This window comes from Bubalus bubalis, chromosome 9 (assembly GCF_019923935.1).
Source record: "Bubalus bubalis isolate 160015118507 breed Murrah chromosome 9, NDDB_SH_1, whole genome shotgun sequence".
NCBI classification, from domain to species: domain Eukaryota; kingdom Metazoa; phylum Chordata; class Mammalia; order Artiodactyla; family Bovidae; genus Bubalus; species Bubalus bubalis.
This window is the reverse complement of record NC_059165.1, coordinates 92,227,541-92,244,072: the sequence shown is the minus strand read 5'-3', so window position 1 is coordinate 92,244,072 and position 16,532 is coordinate 92,227,541. Positions and strand designations below refer to the sequence as shown.

At 54.4% G+C, this 16,532-nt stretch overlaps 1 protein-coding gene across 10 annotated transcripts in view; it reads left to right on the top strand.

Annotated features, from left to right (window-relative positions):
- The window catches only part of PTPRS (protein tyrosine phosphatase receptor type S), a 110,729-nt gene that overhangs the window by 41,743 nt on the left and 52,454 nt on the right, over positions 1-16,532 (top strand). For all 10 annotated transcript variants that reach the window (XM_044947980.2, XM_006067143.4, XM_044947981.2 and 7 more), the window contains exons 2-4: positions 3,215-3,416; positions 10,373-10,518; positions 11,054-11,195. In XM_044947980.2, coding sequence (XP_044803915.1) covers positions 3,326-3,416; positions 10,373-10,518; positions 11,054-11,195 — 379 coding nt within the window. In that variant the 5' untranslated portion in view covers positions 3,215-3,325. The remainder of the gene's footprint in view (positions 1-3,214; positions 3,417-10,372; positions 10,519-11,053; positions 11,196-16,532) is intronic.

Genomic DNA, 16,532 nt, shown 5'->3' with positions numbered 1-16,532 from the left:
AGGCTGGACTGGCCTCTTTGGGGAAGTCAGGAGCTGATGGCCGGGCCCTGCCTGTGCCTGGATCAGCCCCATCCTGCCCAGTCATTGAGAAGGCGTGGGCCCAGCGGGTAATTAGGGGCCTCCCAGTTTAGAAGGCAGCTGCCCTTGGCTCCCATGGGGCATGGGGAGCGGGGGAACATCGTGGCCAGGGCCCTTCATGCAGGTGACCCCTGCCCATGCCAACTTGTATTGGAGGTGAGTAGACAGGAACTAGGAGGTCACCCCCACCTTACCCCCATGCCAGGGGGACCTGGCAACCCTGGGTTTGGCAGCCTGTGTTGCTATGCTGCCTCAGTTTCCCTGAGGCTCTGTGCAGGCCTGACCTGCCGATCGAAGAGGTCTGGGCCAGAGCCCCACCCTGTTCCCCAGATGGGGCTGAGCCTATGTGCATCTGTGGGCAGCGTCAGCTGCTGTGGTCACCCTGGCCGCAGCTGGCCATGGGCCATTTCTCCAGCTAGGGCCCTCACTGTCCCCATCAGCCACTTTTGCTCTTAAAGGGCCTGTAGAGGGATTGCCAGGGGAGGTGGCTGGCTCCAGGCTTCCGTTTCCCCATCTGCACATCCTGGACCAGTTGGGTCCCAGTGTGTGTCTGTGGTCTGACTGTGCACGTGCCTGTCTGTGTGTGTACACGTGGATGGGGGGGGGTTCTGACTAAGCGTTTCTGGGTGTATATTGTCTGGATGGGTGCAAGCTCAGTCTGCTGACTGCCTATCTCTGTCGCCCCACTGTGTGCCCATATCTGAGTCTGGGAGCTGTGTGTTTTCACCTCCCGTGCCCCATGGAGCTCGCCGCTGCCTCCGTATTCATGTTTGCTCACAACCCAGCTGTGTGTGTGTGTTGCCTACGTGACCGTGACCCTGTGTGTATGTGTCTCACCCGGCTGTGGATCTGTGGTCTTGGCGTGGACCCGTGTCTGCCTCTGATCTGACTGTTTACATATGCTGTCAGCCCCATTGCAACCCTTTGTCTGGAGCCTGATTTTGTGCCTGTCCGTGCGCCTGTGGTGAGTGTTATTAGCCTGACTACGAAGAATTGATGCTTTTGAACTGTGGTGTTGGAGAAGACCCTTGAGGGTCCTTTGGACTGCAAGGAGATCAAACCAGTCAATCCTGAAGGAAATCAATCCTGAACGTTCATTGGAAGGACTGATGCTAGAGCTCCAATACTTTGGCCACCTGATGCAAAGAACTGACTTATTAGAAAAGACCCTGATGCTGGGAAAGATTGAGGGCAGGAGGAGAAGGGAACGACAGAGGATGAGATGGTTGGATGGCATCACCGACTCGATGGAGATGAGTTTGAGCAAACTCTGGGAGTTGGTGATGGACAGGAAGAGTTGGACATGACTGAGCGACTGAACTGAACTGACGCGTGTGGACCCATCTCTGTCACCTGACTGTACATCTGTGATGGTGTCTGGTCTCCCTGACTGTGAGAGGGTCTCTCCTTGACTGTGTGCAAGCAGCCTCCATCTCTGTCTGGTCTCACTGTGGTCTAACTGTGTGCCTCTTGAGCCCCCCAGCCCCCACTCTTCTCATCGTGATTTCTCCACTCTCCACCCGGACCATGACCCGGCCACCACCAGCCCAGCCTTCCCCTGGGGCTGCTCTGGGGCTGGGCGAGGTGACCGCAGCTGGGTATTTTGGGAGCCAGAATCACGGGGGCCGCCCCATCATTACGTGGCACCCATCCTTGTGGCCATGGCCTGGACCCACCCAGGGCATGGCCTCTCCCTGTCCCTCCCTTGTGCCCTGGCTAGGGAGGGCAGCGGGGAGGGGGCTGTGCCAGGGTTTGGGTCCCGAGAAGAACCCTTCTGCCTTAGCAGAGGTTGAATTCCCGTGGGAGAAACAGACACTGGTGATACACATTCGCATTTGACTTGCAAACTGGGATAAATGCCGTGGAGGATGAGCTCAGTCGTTTCTGAAGCCATGGGATGTGGCATGGGGGTGGGGGCTGACCTATGAGAGGCAGGGAGGGCTTCCCGAGGAAGCGACAGTGGAACTGAGACCTGTCACGCAGCAGTTGGGGTCGGGGGGAATGGCATTCCCGGTAAGGAACATAGTGGGTTCAAAGGCTCGGAGGTGGGTTGAGCTGGGGCTGTGTGGCCACACCTCCCAAGGGAGGGGGCAGGAGATCAGCAGGAGCGGCTTCCTCTGGGGGTCACAGGAGCCATAGGTGTTAGAGCAGGGCAGGAACCAGCAGGGGTGTTTGGGAGGGAGGGTCCATCTGGTGGCCAAAGGGTCCTGGTTGTAGGGACAGTTGGCAGTGCCACCTGGAGCCTTGGCCTTCAACAGGCTCAGCCTGGGAGGGGAAGGACTTTGATGTTCAGGGTGCTTTCTGGTGGGGGGGAGCTCAGCCTGGGGTTGGGGGGCTCAGCCGAGGTCTGGGGTCTGGGCTCCATTAGAGCTGAGGCTTAAATGGGATCAGGACCCAGCCAGGGGTGGGGGTGTCTCTGTCCATTCAGGCTGACATAAAAAATATCATAGACTGAGCGGGATTATAAACAACACTCATTTCTCACGGTTCTGGAGGCCGAAAGCCGAAGATCAAGATGCTGGCAGATCTAGTGTCTGGTGAGAACCCGCCTCCTGATTTGCAGCTGACCCTCTTCTAGCTGTGTCCTCGTGGTGGGGGTAATGGGGGAGCTCTCTGGGTCCCTGTGAAAGTGTTAGCCACTCAGTCATGGCTGACTCTTTGCAACCCCATGGACTGTAGCCCACCAGGCTCCTCTATCCATGGGATTCTCCAGGCAAGAATACTGGAGTGGGTAACCATTCCCTTCTCCAGGGGATCTTCCCGACCCAGGGATCGAACCTGGGTCTCCCACATTGCAGGCAGATTTCTTACCGTCTGAACCACCCAGGGAAGCCCCATTATAAGGGCACTAATCCCATTCATGAGGGCTCCACCACATGACCTGATTGCCTCCCAAAAACCTCTAATACCATCCACATGAAGGGTTAGATTTCAGCATCATAATTTTGTTGGGGGTGGAACACAGACCTTCAGTTCATCATAGGGGCTCAGTGCTTTTTTTCTGCTCCTTCATCGCCCCATGACCCTCGAACCCCATGATTCTCCTCTGCCCCTCTGTGATCCTCCAGCTGCCTCCCCCATGAAGGCACCCTGGATTCCTTCTCCCCTCTCACAGCCCCTTTGTTTATCTCTGCAGACGCTGCCCCGTCTGACGCTTGGCTCGAGGCCTCTCTGTGAGGGACCTGGGGGGCTATCCCCCCCTCCAGGGTGGAGGTCAGAGGTCGAAGTTTGCAGGTCACGGCTGAGCATGGCGCCTGCCTGGGGCCATGGTGTAGCGTCTGTGATCAGACCTGTGGGCCTCCTCGTGGTCCTGCTGGTCGGAGGCTGTGCTGCAGAAGGTAAGTGCGGGCATCTGAGTTTGCATGTGCGCATGTGAACAAGTGTCCCCACCTCTCCCTGGGGGCCCGTGGTTTTGCCAAGCAGAGCCTTTGTGCTCCGTGAACGAGGCCAAGTAGAATGCTTGCTTTGTGCTGGGTCCTGTGAGATGCAGAGGCAGATCTTAAGGATGGTATTAAAAAGCAGTCATAGTAACAGGTGACCATGTGGGTTTCTGAAGCATTGACTCTGCACCCAGACCAGTGCTAAATGCAGACTTTATCTGCCTCCTCTCCCTCCACCTCACAAAACCCAGCTAGTCTCATTACCATCCCCAGTTTTGGATCAGAGAAACCAAGGCTTAGAGGAGGAGGCAGGGACTTACTTGAAGTCACTCCTGAAGAAGCCACAGAGTTCACTTTCCCTTGCCACAAGTGGAAACTCCAGTGACCAGTTGGTTGACACACAGGCAATCAAATCTTCCCAGGAGGAGCCAGGGGAGGCTTCTTGGGAGAGAGGGCATTGGATCTGGGGTTTTGTGGGTGTGTAGGAGTTTGCCTGTAGAAAGGGCATTACTGGTCAAGGTGTTATCACATGGAAAGGTCTGGAGTTAAAAAAAAAAGTTTCCTGTAGTTTGGGGATGGGCAAGGCTGTGTTTGTGGAAGTAATGTGGGAAGGATGAGGGTTGGTCCTGGGCCCAATGCCAAGGTCTATCTCACAACTAAGGGCCTGCTGCTGCTGCTGCTAAGTCGCTTCAGTCATGTCCAACTCTGTGCGACCCCATAGACGGCAGCCCACCAGGCTCCCCCGTCCCTGGGATTCTCCAGGCAAGAACACTGGAGTGGGTTGCCATTTCCTTCTCCAATGCATGAAAGTGAAAAGTGAAAGTGAAGCCGCTCAGTCGTGTCTGACTCTGAGCGACCCCATAGACTGCCGCCTACCAGGCTCTTCCGTCCATGGGATTTTCCAGGCAAGAGTACTGGAGTGAGGTGCCATTGCCTTCTCCGAACTAAGGGCCTAGAGGAGTGTTATTCAGGCCTATAGGGACATTAAGTGTCAAGTCAGCAGAAAAACTGGGAATCCAGTATTAGACTGGATTTGAATCCTGACTTTGCTGTCAACCTGCTATGTGACTTTGGGCCAATGAGTCAGCCTCTCTCGGTGGCTGTTTCCACCATGATTGAATGAGACTCAGCATCATCCACCTCCCAGCATTCCCAGGACATGGACATGCCATAACCCCTGCATGCTGCCTACACATAGTAGGCCTGCAATCCAGGGTTATCACGAGCATGAGAATTATTGCCCCTGGGTGAGAACACCAGAGACATACACACCTGCTTCGTACATTTGTGCTTTTTCTTGTTTTCATAATATTTTACAATAAATGCCTAACCCACTCAGATCAACCACCACCATCTGATGAGATGGATGCTGTTTTCCCCATCCCCATCGTACAGGTGAGGAAGCTGAGGCACAGTGAGGTTACATTACAGCCAGGAAGCAGCCTGACTGCCTGGTGCCTGAGCCCAGGTTCCTACCCATCACCCCACATTGCCTCTGGATCAGCGGCCAGACATAACTGGGCCATGATCTGGCCAGTCACCTTCTAGGGCCTGTGTCTTCTGGGCTATATTCCTCATAGTGGGAATGGCAGGCTGAGGGTGGCTGAGCATTTTTAGTTAACTCAGGGTGCCCCCTGCCCTTGGTACTGCTTACACTGGGGCCAGAGCATTCTCTGGGGGGAGGGTGTCCTGGGCACTGTGGGATGTGGAGCACCCCTGGCCCCATCATGTTGATGGCACCCCCACATGAGAACCACTAATTTAACATACACTAGTGGAATAAATCATAAATCTGTGACTGACAGTTACCAGCCTCAGGCAGAACGGAGCTGAGATTGTTCCCATTTATAGATGAGGAAACTGAGGCTGCAGAATGTCTATGGTGAGGAGTAGGGTGGAAATCACAGTCTGGAGACTCTCCTGACCCGGGTTCAAATCCTGTGTCTGTCATTGGACTATGGCTGCTTCTGTGCTCTCATTCATTCGGTGGGTTTTTAATAAGCACCTACTATTGGTTTAGACCTAGGGGACAAACCAGATATCCCAGCCTCTTTTGGAGCTGATCATCTCATGAAGGAGCAACGCCAAGTGTGCAGGATGGTAGACACGCCCAGGAGCAAGACAAACAAAGGGAGATGAGCTTGTGAGTGGAGGGTTGGGGGCTGCATTTTAAATGGGTGAGAGGGTGTTACACTGCACCAAGAAGATGGCATCTGAACAGAGTCCTAAAGGAGCTGAGGAGAGTGCCCCACTCATGTTGGGAGAGTGTGGAAAGTGTCCTGGGCAGAGGGCATAGCCTGTGCAAAGGCCCTGGGGTAAGAGGAAGGCCTGGCATCTTGGAAGAAGTGAGGAGGCCTGTGTGTCTGGAGCAGAGTGAGTGAAGGGGAGAGCAAGGAAGGGGCAGGGCAGGTTTTGCAGGCTCTTATGCGGCAACCCACTCCAGTATTCATGCCTGGAAAATCCCATGGACCGAGGAGCCTGGTGGGCTACAATCCATGGGGTCGCAAAGAGTCGGACACAACTGAGTGACTTCTGTGTGTGTGTGTGTGTGTGTGTATGAGCTACTGAAAAACATGGGGTTTTGCTCCCTGGGAGATGGGAGACCCAGAGGGCCATGGGCAGAATGAGTGGGCAAGACCTGACTCAGATACTCACAGGTCCCCTCTGGCTGCCAAGGGAGGACTGGCAGAGGTGGGGTGAGGGAACCAGAGCAGAGGGTGAACCAGCGCAGGGAGAGTGACCCAGGGCATCAGCGCCAGGCGTGTAGCCACGCTACTTCAGTGGGTGCTCCCTCAGGGAATCCTGCACTTACTGATATTTGTATTTATTTATTTGGCCATGCAGCATGCGGGATCTTAGTTCTCTGACTGAGGATCCGACCCATAATCCCCTGCACTGAAAGTGTGGAGTCTTAACCGCTGGACCCCAGAGAAGTCCCTGCAGTTGTTACTACTGTATCCCTATAGGTATTGGTAGTGGCCTAGACTCAAACCCAGGTCTCCATCTCCAAAGCTGGGGCATCTTGACCCCAAGAGGTGGTCTGTTTAGCAGGAGCCGTGACACCTGGGTGGTCAGCGGAGGGGCTGTGGGCACCGTGATTGGCATTGCCAGCTTCAAGGAGAGTAGCCCAGGTCCTCGGGGAGTCACTTGGGTGGGGGCTGTCAGCGGGAGAAAGCCCAGGCAGGCAGCTGGGATGTCCACCGCCCAGCACAAAGAGGAGCGGTTTCTGCCCCAGAAACAGCTCTCGGTCCTGTGGGACCTTCCCAGGACGCGGTGTGGCTGGCCCAGCCTGGATTGGAAGGGACAGGAGGGTGGGTGGGGCTCTACCTCCGGCACCAGATTTTCCTCTGCAGAATCTGAAATGGAAAAACAGAAATCGAGCCAAGCCCTTCCCAACCTCCCAGTGCTGTTGGCATCACCACTCTGAACCTCAGTCTCTTCATCTAAGAAATGGAAACACCCAGGGTGCTCTCTGTCACCGGAAACCCACAACCCTGTGGATCAAGTGTACAGCGCGCAAAGCTTTGGGAACCAAATGGGACCAAGTTGGAATCTTAGCTCTTGCCCATCACAAGCTGGGTGAGCAGGGGCCAGTCAGTCACCCTCTCTGAGCCTCGGAATAGAGCTGGTGTGAGAACAGGCCCAGCACAAAAGGAACGCTTGCTTGCCTAAGCTGCAGCCATACCCCAGTGTCTTTCTTGTGTCTGGAGCCCCTTTGCCAAGAAGAGGAGGGGAGGGTTGTCCAAATAAGAGACTTTAAGCATCCACAAGAATTAGTCTAATGGGAGATGCAGCGGGTGGAGAAAGCTTTTCTGGGCTGGCTGGGCTCCCAGAGCTGCCTGGACGTAGGCTGAGAGGCGTCTGCCCTGAAGAGAGGGGGAGCCAGGGAGCGAGTGGGCAGCTTCATTACTCAGTATTTGGCAAACATCAGGGTTCGAGTGCTTCCCAGGTGGCGCTAGTGGTAAAGAACCCACCTGTCAACGCAGAAGACGTAGGAGATGTGGGTTTGATCCCTGAGTGGGGAAGGTCCCCTGGAGGAGGGCATGGCAACCCACTCGAGTATTCTTGCCTGGGAAATCTCATGGACAGAAGAGCCTTGTGGGCTACAGTCCATAGGGTTGCAAGGAGTCAGACATGACTGAAGCGACTTAGCACACACACATGCACAGGGTTCAAAACCCCAGTTTTTCAAGGGTCACCGGGCTCAGAGAGGTGGTGTGAGGGAGTCCCCGGGAGTGGGGTCCATTTCACACCCACCCTGCCAGGTGGCATGGGACCAAGTATTTCAGCCCAGTGTGATCAGGGCTGTGGTAGAGGGGGGCACCCAGGGAAGGATGGGGACAGAGGCGGTCCTGACCCAGCCAGTGGTAATCCAAGAAGGCTCCCTGGGGGAGGCGCTGGCCGAGCAGAGGTTGAAGCTGCCAGACGCAAGGAGGAGAAAGGACAGTGCAGGCTCTCGTCGAGTCTCCTTCCCTGGATTGGAGGGTCCTCGGGGTGTGTCCCCGGCCCCGAGTGGTAAACAGGCAGCTGGATGCTTTTCCCTCCCTGCAGCTGGCTTCTGCCCTTCCTTCCAGCAGCTCCCGAGGGAGGGTTTTTCCCAGAAGCAAGATTCCTGACCCAACTGCAGTGACTTTCCCCCCTGACCTTGGCTGGGGACGCATAAGGCCCCAGTCACCGTTCCAGGAGGAGGGGCAGGCCCAGCCCAGGGCTGCTTAGCATGGAGCCGCAAAACCACGTCAGTCAGGCTCTGGGCCTGGCGGGTGAGAGGAGCAGAAGACGCGGGCTTAGGGTCAGAGAGACCCAGGTTCAAACCCCAGCGCTGTCACGTCTGAGCTGTGTGAACTCGCACAAGCTCGTTAACCTCTCTCAAGCTGCACAGTCCTCTCTGTATAATGGGATGAACAGTCACCTCCTCGGTAGACAACACAGGAGTTGAAAGAGGCCACACATGTCTGCATGCAGTGGGTCTACTGATTTTCCAGAGAGATGGCCAGTGTAGACTCACAGGGTCATATCAGTGGGAGCACAGCCTGAAATGAGGGAGGTGAGGCCAGTCAAGCCACGGGAATAGGGACTCTGTATTTTGTTCAAGACCCGTCCTGAGTCACAGATGGTAGAAATTGGGGTTTGTGGCACCCAGATTTGGAACCTGAGGTCTTCTTGAACTTCTCAGCACTCCTGAGTAGCCAAAACTTTCTAGATGAACCTCTGAGGCCCAATTGTTGCTCAAGCTGGAGTTATTGATCCTCTATGCCTCAGATCCCAAACTTTTACTTAATATATTTCTTCAATCTACTCACCTTTCTAGTCAAACCTTACAGAAATAATAATTGCAATTTATCTGCAAATACTTCTCAGTCTAAAAGAGGCACCAGGGTGTGACGCCTCCCTCCCCCTGAGTCTGGCTACCTGCTTTCTCCTCTCAGAGGCAGGTGTTGTTTCTACACACACACACACACACACACACACTTTACCCATTTTCAGTTTTCTCATCACACAAATAACACTCACGACACATTTTACTCCTCATTTTTTGTCCATTTTGTGGGGTATCTTACATTCCTTCCCGAGTAGCTCATTACAGAAGCATCCTTGTCCCTTTTTACAGCTGCATAATATTCCACTTCGTGGGTGGCCGTATTCATTTAATAATCCCCTTTTGTTGGATAGATGGGTTGTTTCCTTCAGGACCTTCTAAGCATGTTGCAGCCCTTAAATCTGTTGGCAAAACTCTCAGAAACAACTGAATTCATTTTATGGGATATCTTATATCTTTACTATGGCTGGAAATCCAGGATCCCTTTGGGCAATTCAAAGGTTACTGTGAAAAGTCCATAAAAAAAAGAGAACAATGTTAATGAGCTCTCACCAGGTGCTATAGCCTGAGTGAGGTCCAGACTTGAAGCTGTCTAGGTATAACTCCCACGGGAGACTTACCTGGGGAGATTTTAGCACATCACATCATCATGAGGGACAGAGGATGTGGGCCCAGGACCAGCCCCATTCAAATGCCTGCTCAGCCCCTGGCTGGCTGTGTGTCCAGGCAGATGGCTCGCTTCGCCTTTCCTGTGTGTGAAATAAGGATTATGGCGGCTCTGCCCGCCCAGCACTGTCAGAAGAATTTTTTTTGAGGGGGGCGACACTGCACAGCGTGTGGGATGCTAGTACCCCAACCCGGGATCAAACCCACACCCCCTGCATTGGAAGCTTGGAGTCTTAACCACTAGACCACCAGGGAAATCCCTGCCAGAAGAACTGGATGTTTCTGAGTGTACACCATCTGCATACAGTAGGTGCTCAATAAGCATTTGCTCTAGTGGCTGGCAGCATCCAGTCACCTGTTCTGAGCTTTGGCCTCCTTCTCTGACCCTTTGTGTTTGGACACCTCCCACAGATGAAGAGGCTGGGACCTTGGGTTCGAGCGCTGGTTCTGACCTCGTGTCCCTTGGTCACCCCCTGCCTCCCTGTTCAGTGCCTCAGTTTCCCCACATGTGCCATCGGGGGATTAGGCCAAGCTATCTCTTCCCAAGCCATGTTAGGACCAAGGACCCTCCAGGGTTTGGCTGGTCACTACTGAGGGCTGAATTTGGGGACCCTAGATTCGCGGGTCTCCCCTCCCACCTTCCTTTGTGGCACTACATCTGAGTGGGTGTGCCCACATGAGGCTGTGTCCATGTGTGAGTGTGTGTGGTGGTTGTATCCAGAAGCGGGGAGGTGGGGTGCTGGGCAGGCCCGGGGTACCCATGGAGGGCGAGCCGTGCCACCATTTCTCCCTCGTCCACTCCAGCCCTCTTGTTGGGCCCACGTGGTACCTCTGTGGCCCAGGCACGCTGGAGGGCTCATTTACCTGGCCCCATGGGGTGCTGGTCACATGCCCAGGCCCACCAGAGCCCCTCTTCCTCTTCTCTCCCCAGAGCCCCCCAGGTTCATCAGAGAACCCAAGGACCAGATCGGTGTGTCAGGGGGCGTGGCCTCCTTTGTCTGTCAGGCCACGGGTGACCCCAAGCCACGGGTGACCTGGAACAAGAAGGGCAAGAAGGTCAATTCACAGCGCTTTGAGGTGAGTGGCCAGGGAAGGGAGGGGAGACAGCCCAGGGCCCCACCACCCCACCCCCGCCATGGGGCCATGGCTGCTCAGCCATGGAAGCCATCCCAGGAACATTCCTCCACGGAGCTGGCTCCCTCTCCATCTGGGACCCTTCTCTTCGTCCACCACTTCCCTGGCAGGTGCAAGGAGACATGTGCTCCATGAGGGCTCTGCCAGTCTCGCTTGTTCTGCCACCTGTGTGCTGTGTGGCCTCAAGCAATGCCCTGCCTCTCTGGACCTTTATCTCACAGAAGGGAATTTGCAACCCTGTGCCCATGTCCATGGTCAGACATACACGTTTCCACATTTTGCATGCCTGTCCCCAGACTTAGGTGCGTGTGTCACGAACCCATGTACACACAATACCCTTTACTCGTACAGACCCAGTTTTCTGCCTCCAGTATCTATACAGGGCCTATACACACACGTGTTTATAGCCCCCAGCTCCTCTCCTGATCATCCCTGGGACACCAGCCTCACCCTGACCTCTCTCCCCTCCCCACGACAGACGATCGAGTTCGATGGGAGTGCAGGGGCCGTGCTCAGGATCCAGCCACTCCGGACACCCCGAGACGAGAATGTGTATGAGTGTGTGGCCCAGAACTCAGTCGGGGAGATCACCGTCCACGCCAAGCTCACTGTCCTCCGAGGTATTGGGCTCCCCAGGGTGTGTGGAGGAGGCCCTGGGGCCTGGTTTTGGGGACAGATACCAAAGGGATCCGTGAAAGTCTTGCTTTGGATTTTCACTTGTGGGGGACTTTGATCTCCTTTTTTTAGCCCATAATACCACTGGGTCTTAGAGCCTTCTGGTAGGAATTTATTGAGCCTTTGCAGAAAAGAGCAGCCTGTTAAGGGACTAGCACAAAAGGTGCATCCAACTGAAACGGAGAATTCATTTGTTCATGTAATTAAAATGTTTGTGGATTATAACAGCTTCAGGTTCAGCTGGATCCAGGAACTCATACCATGTTCCAGGGTTTATCTTCAGACTCTGGGTGTTCTCTTCCCTATCAGCTGTATTCTCAATGATATCTCCCCATTAGCTCCAGACTCTGGGGCCTGTACACAGAAGAGAGGACTAAGTGACTCAGGACTGTTCATTGACCCACCTTGGGTCAGATGACCATCCCTGAGCTTGTCACTGTGGTTGGAGGAAGAAATACTCTGATTGGCAGAGTTTTCCCTGAAGTCAAGGGTGGGTCAGCCCATGTAGACAGAGTGAATAAGGGGTGGTCTCCCCAAAGAAACAAAGGAGAAATAGCTGGCTAGGCAGAAGCAGCTAACCACACCTCCCCACACAATTCCCATGGATCCTTCCTGTGGACTGCCTGCTGGCCTCCATAGTTTGGGGCACCAGGAAATGGCTTCCTTATTGTAATACAGCATCATTCAGACAGTCTTACTGCAAACCCGCCTCCCATCTGCCCACCAGCTGCTCCCAACTGCCTTCTCCCTTGCAAGGTGATTAATTTAACCCAGGGGCCTGCAACTTGAGTTCACATCCTGGCACTGCCATTCTGTAGCTTTGTGACCTTGGGCAAGTTAATGAACCTCTCTGAGCTGCAGTTCCCTCACCTCCAAAGTGGAATAATAATGATGTTCACCACAAGGGATTGTTACACGAACCACAGAAGTGGACAAAACAAGTCCGGGACTAACGGTGCCGTGTGGGGAACCAGCATTTGGTTGGTGCTACCTGTCTGATATTATTGCCACAGGATGGCTGCCATCAGCCATTGTGCAGCTGTGGGGTGGGTTCTGCCTGTCAGCTGCAGCGCCACCCTGACCCTCTCTGATCTCTAAGAAAAAGCCACCCGGGACTTCCCTGGCAGTCTAGTGGTTAAGACTGCATTTCAGCTGTAGGGGACACAGGTTCGATTCCTGGTTAGGGAACTAAGATCCTGGTATGCCATGTGGCCCAAAGAAAAAAAAGTACAAGTCACTGCCAGCCATTAGGGGGCAGGTGGTCCCCCCATGTGGCTCCCAGGTTGGGAGTCACCCAGTGTCCTCCCTGGCAGCTTGGAGCCCTGGGAGGAGCCATCATATTGGCCACAGGGCCACTTGATCCCAGACCCTGATGTGTGCCCGCCCTCGTCTGTTACCGCCTGGAAATTCCTAGTAATTTTCGAACAAGGGGCCCCATAGTTTCATTGTGTGTGGGGCCTGGAGCTGGTCCTGCTAGGGGATGGAGGAAGGGGGAGGGGAGGGGAGGAGTCCGCCTGCCCCAGCCCGCCCCGCCGCTTCCCAGCAGATATTTCTGCCCTGACCTTTCCCCGGGCACAGCCCGGCTCCCGCTGTACACACACCGCCCGCCCCTCGTCCCCCAACCCTCCGCCCCCCGCCCCGCGTGCCAGCCTCCATTGTAAGCGCTCAGAGAGTTAAAAGGACACGCTGTGAATCTATTAACTGCCCAGTCTCTGGGAGTCTGGGAAAGACACATCTCCGCTCCCTGCCCCCCATCTCGGCCCTCAGCATCTCTCTGTTCTCAGGCCGCCTCAACAGACGTGGTGCTTGGGCTGGGCGCTCAGCCCAGAGCGTTTGACCCGGAGCGCCTGTCTCCCTGTCTCCTTTGAGCCCCAGGGACCCCCCAGCTGAGCGGGAAGGTCCAGGCTGCTGGGCCCAGCCCTCCCCCCCACCTCTCTTACCCCGCTGCCATCTGATTGTGGACGCTGCGCACGCCTCTCACGCTGTTGTTTTAATTAAACTCCGAGGAATCCAGCACAATGTGGTACTCGATGAACATTTTTGTTTAATTAGGAGCTCTTGGTAACGTCAGGCGGCCGCAGCCTACCCCCCACCCTGGCTGGCTGCCGCCCACAACGCACGCCCCTCCCCTGCGGGGCTGCACGCACCCAGGAAGTGCTCACGAGTGGACACACGTGGGGTGTGGGTGAGCACACATGCACACCCGTGTGCACACACGCAGGAAACGTCAGCACAGAGGGACCCTGGCAGCCCCAGCCTCCAGCATGTCTAGGCCAGCTTTGAGCACCTAGAATTGAGGCCTGGTTATCTTGGCCCGAACCTCCAGTGACGTCATCAGTAGCCAATCGGGATCATGCAGTGAGGTGGTCCAGGCCTCCGGGCCCAGGAAGAACGAACTGGGTGTGAAACAGCTCAGCCAGGATCCAGCCGCTCTGACCCGACAAGTCCAGGCCCGGCTTGGGGGTTCGGCAGTCATTGGCTCCATCCAGCTTCCTCCAGATTTAGCCCAGCCTGGATTCGAATTCCAGCCTTGCTGAGACCGGACTGTATGACTCAGGGCAGGTGTGCCCAGTGTTTGAACCTCAGCTTTCCCCTCTGTGAAATGGATCCCTTCTCAGAGGCGGATACAGGAAATTACCTAACATTGCCTGGTACATACTTAGTGCTCAGGTTTTGGAACTCACACTGTTTTCCTCTATGAAGTGACTCCTGCCCGAACAGGAACCACAGCTCTGTTGTTTAACTGCGGACATGGGGTGATGGTGTCCCTGGCCCACCTCTCCCTCACCCGGTCCTGGCTTCCTGCACCTCCAAGTACTTGGGTCTCTATTCTCTCCCCACATGGCGTCTTCTTGCCTACCTCTTCCCCAGTCCCCTGTCCATCCCCCAATAGCCCTGCCATACCTTGTTTCCCTCTTGGGCATCTGTAATCAAATAAATGAGTGTTATTTCCTTTTTACGCAAATAGCAGCTTTGTCTATAACAGGAAGTGGCAAGCTTCTCCTGTAAAATGCCAGAGAGTAAATATTTTTTACCCTGCAGGCCAGAAAGTCTTTGTTGCAACTTCTCAGTTCGGGCTAGCTGCTGAGGATGATGAGGAAACCAGTGGGTGTGGCTGTGTGCCAATAAAACTTTATCAACAAAAATAAGCAGGGGGCCGGACTTGGCTCAAGGGCCATAGTTTTCAATCCTTGGTCTACACATCTTTCACTTTGTCCAGTTAGCAGTGCATCTTGGACTTTGTTCTGCATCTGTAAGGTGATTCCTTCTGCTGTTTGGGGGACCTGCCCTGTGGATGGCCTGGCCTGTGTATAATGAGGGTCTGTTGACAGACATTTAGATTGTCGCCAGCCTTTTGCTGTTAGTATTGGCACTAATGTACAGGCTTAGGGGTCTCAGGTGGGTGATGCCAAGTCACCACCAGCCCTGGTTCCACTGGACCAACACACATTTCTGCCTGCCACAGACAAGCAGGCCTGTGTCTTCCGTCTCATCAGCCCTGTATGCAGTCACTTTCTCGTCACTTGTTACTATATCACTTGTTCATTGGGGTGGGATGGGGACTGTGTTAGTTTGCTAGGGCTGCTCTAATGAAGTACCCCCATCTGGGTGGCTTACTTCACATGTTTTTGTTCACAGTCCTGGAGGCTGGAGGTCCAAGATCAAGGTGTCTGCAGGGTTGGTTCCTTCTGAGGCCTCTTTCCTTGGCTCAAAGACAGCCATCTTCTCCTCCATCTGTATATGATCTCTGCTCTGTGTGTGCCTGGGTTTTAATCTCCTCTTCTTAGGGGGACGCCAGTCCTGTTGGATTAGGGTCGCACTAGTACTGCCTTTGACTTAATGATCTCTGTAAACTCCTTATCTCTAAATATAGTCTTAATTCTGAGGTCCCGGGGGTTAGGGTTTCAACCTCTGAATTGTTGTTCAGTCGCTAAGTGGTATCTGACTGTTGGCAACCCCATGGACTGCAGCATGCCAGGCTTCCCTGTCTTTCACCAACTCCTGGAGCTTGCTCAAACTCACGTCCTTTGAGTCGGTGATGCCATCCAGCCTATTCATAGGGTTTCAACCTGTGAATGCGGGTGGGGTGCATTTCAGCCCATAACAAGGGGATGGTGGGTGTTTTTAACTGTTGCTGAGACGGTATGCCCCACCCCAGGGAACCCCTTTGTCTATTGTGGATGTGAGGCCAGACTGGAGCTGCGGTGTTAGGGGTCAGAACAAAAGGAACCAGAAGTCCAGGTGCTGAAGGGGGGAAGGCAAAGTGTACAGGAGGGGGCGGGACCTGCCAGGAGGCCCTGAAGCCGCAGCCCCCATCCCTGGTGCCAATCCAGCTGAGTCAGGCCGTGGAGCCCATGGCACGACATGCAGATTACACGAACGGAGGCCACCCGGCTTGTCACCTTGATTGTGTTAGTTTCAGGTGGCACAGCAGTAAAGAATTCTCCTGCCAACACAGAAGGCACAGGTTCAATCCCTGGGTCAGGAAGATCCCTGGAGGAGGGCATGGCAACCCATTCCAGTATTCTTGCCTGGAGAATCCCATGAATGCAAGAGCCTGGCGGGCTACAGTCCATGGGGTTGCAGAGAGTCAGACATGACTAAACACGCATGCATGCTAAAAACCAGCAAAGTAAATCTGTTATACAAATACACGTATCTACTCTTCTTCAGATTCTTTCCCCATACAGGCCATTATAGAGTACTGAGTAGAGTTCCCTGTATGATCCAGTAGGTCCTTATTCGTTACCTGTTTTATATGTAGTGGTGTGTATGTGCCAAGAGAACCACATTCTTACCCATCACTAGAACATGGGGACCAAGTCTCCAGGGAGAGGTATTTTCTCCCCCCACAACCTTCATCTGGAGGCTAACCAGTGAATAGGGAGACCGAGGCCAGGAGGCATGCCTCTCACAGGTTGGGAGTAACTGAGGCTGAGTCGTTCGCTCATTTATTGAGCACTTACTGTGTGCCAGGACCTACATGGGGTGGTAAGGACACGGCAGAGACACAGATGCGTTGTGATCTATGGAGTTCGATGTTTGGATTTTCTAGAGTACAGGAGGGTTTTACTTTTTATTATTAGTTTTTGACCACACCACGAGCACGTGGGATCTTAGTTCCCCGATCAGTGATGGAACCCATACCCCTTGCAGTGGAAGTGCAGAGCCTTAACCTCTGGTCCACCGGGGGATTTCCCAGGGTGTTTATAACTTGTGACTGTGAGCTTTGCCCAAGGTGATGCTGGAGGGGGCCTGATGACTTTGGGGGACCAAGGTGG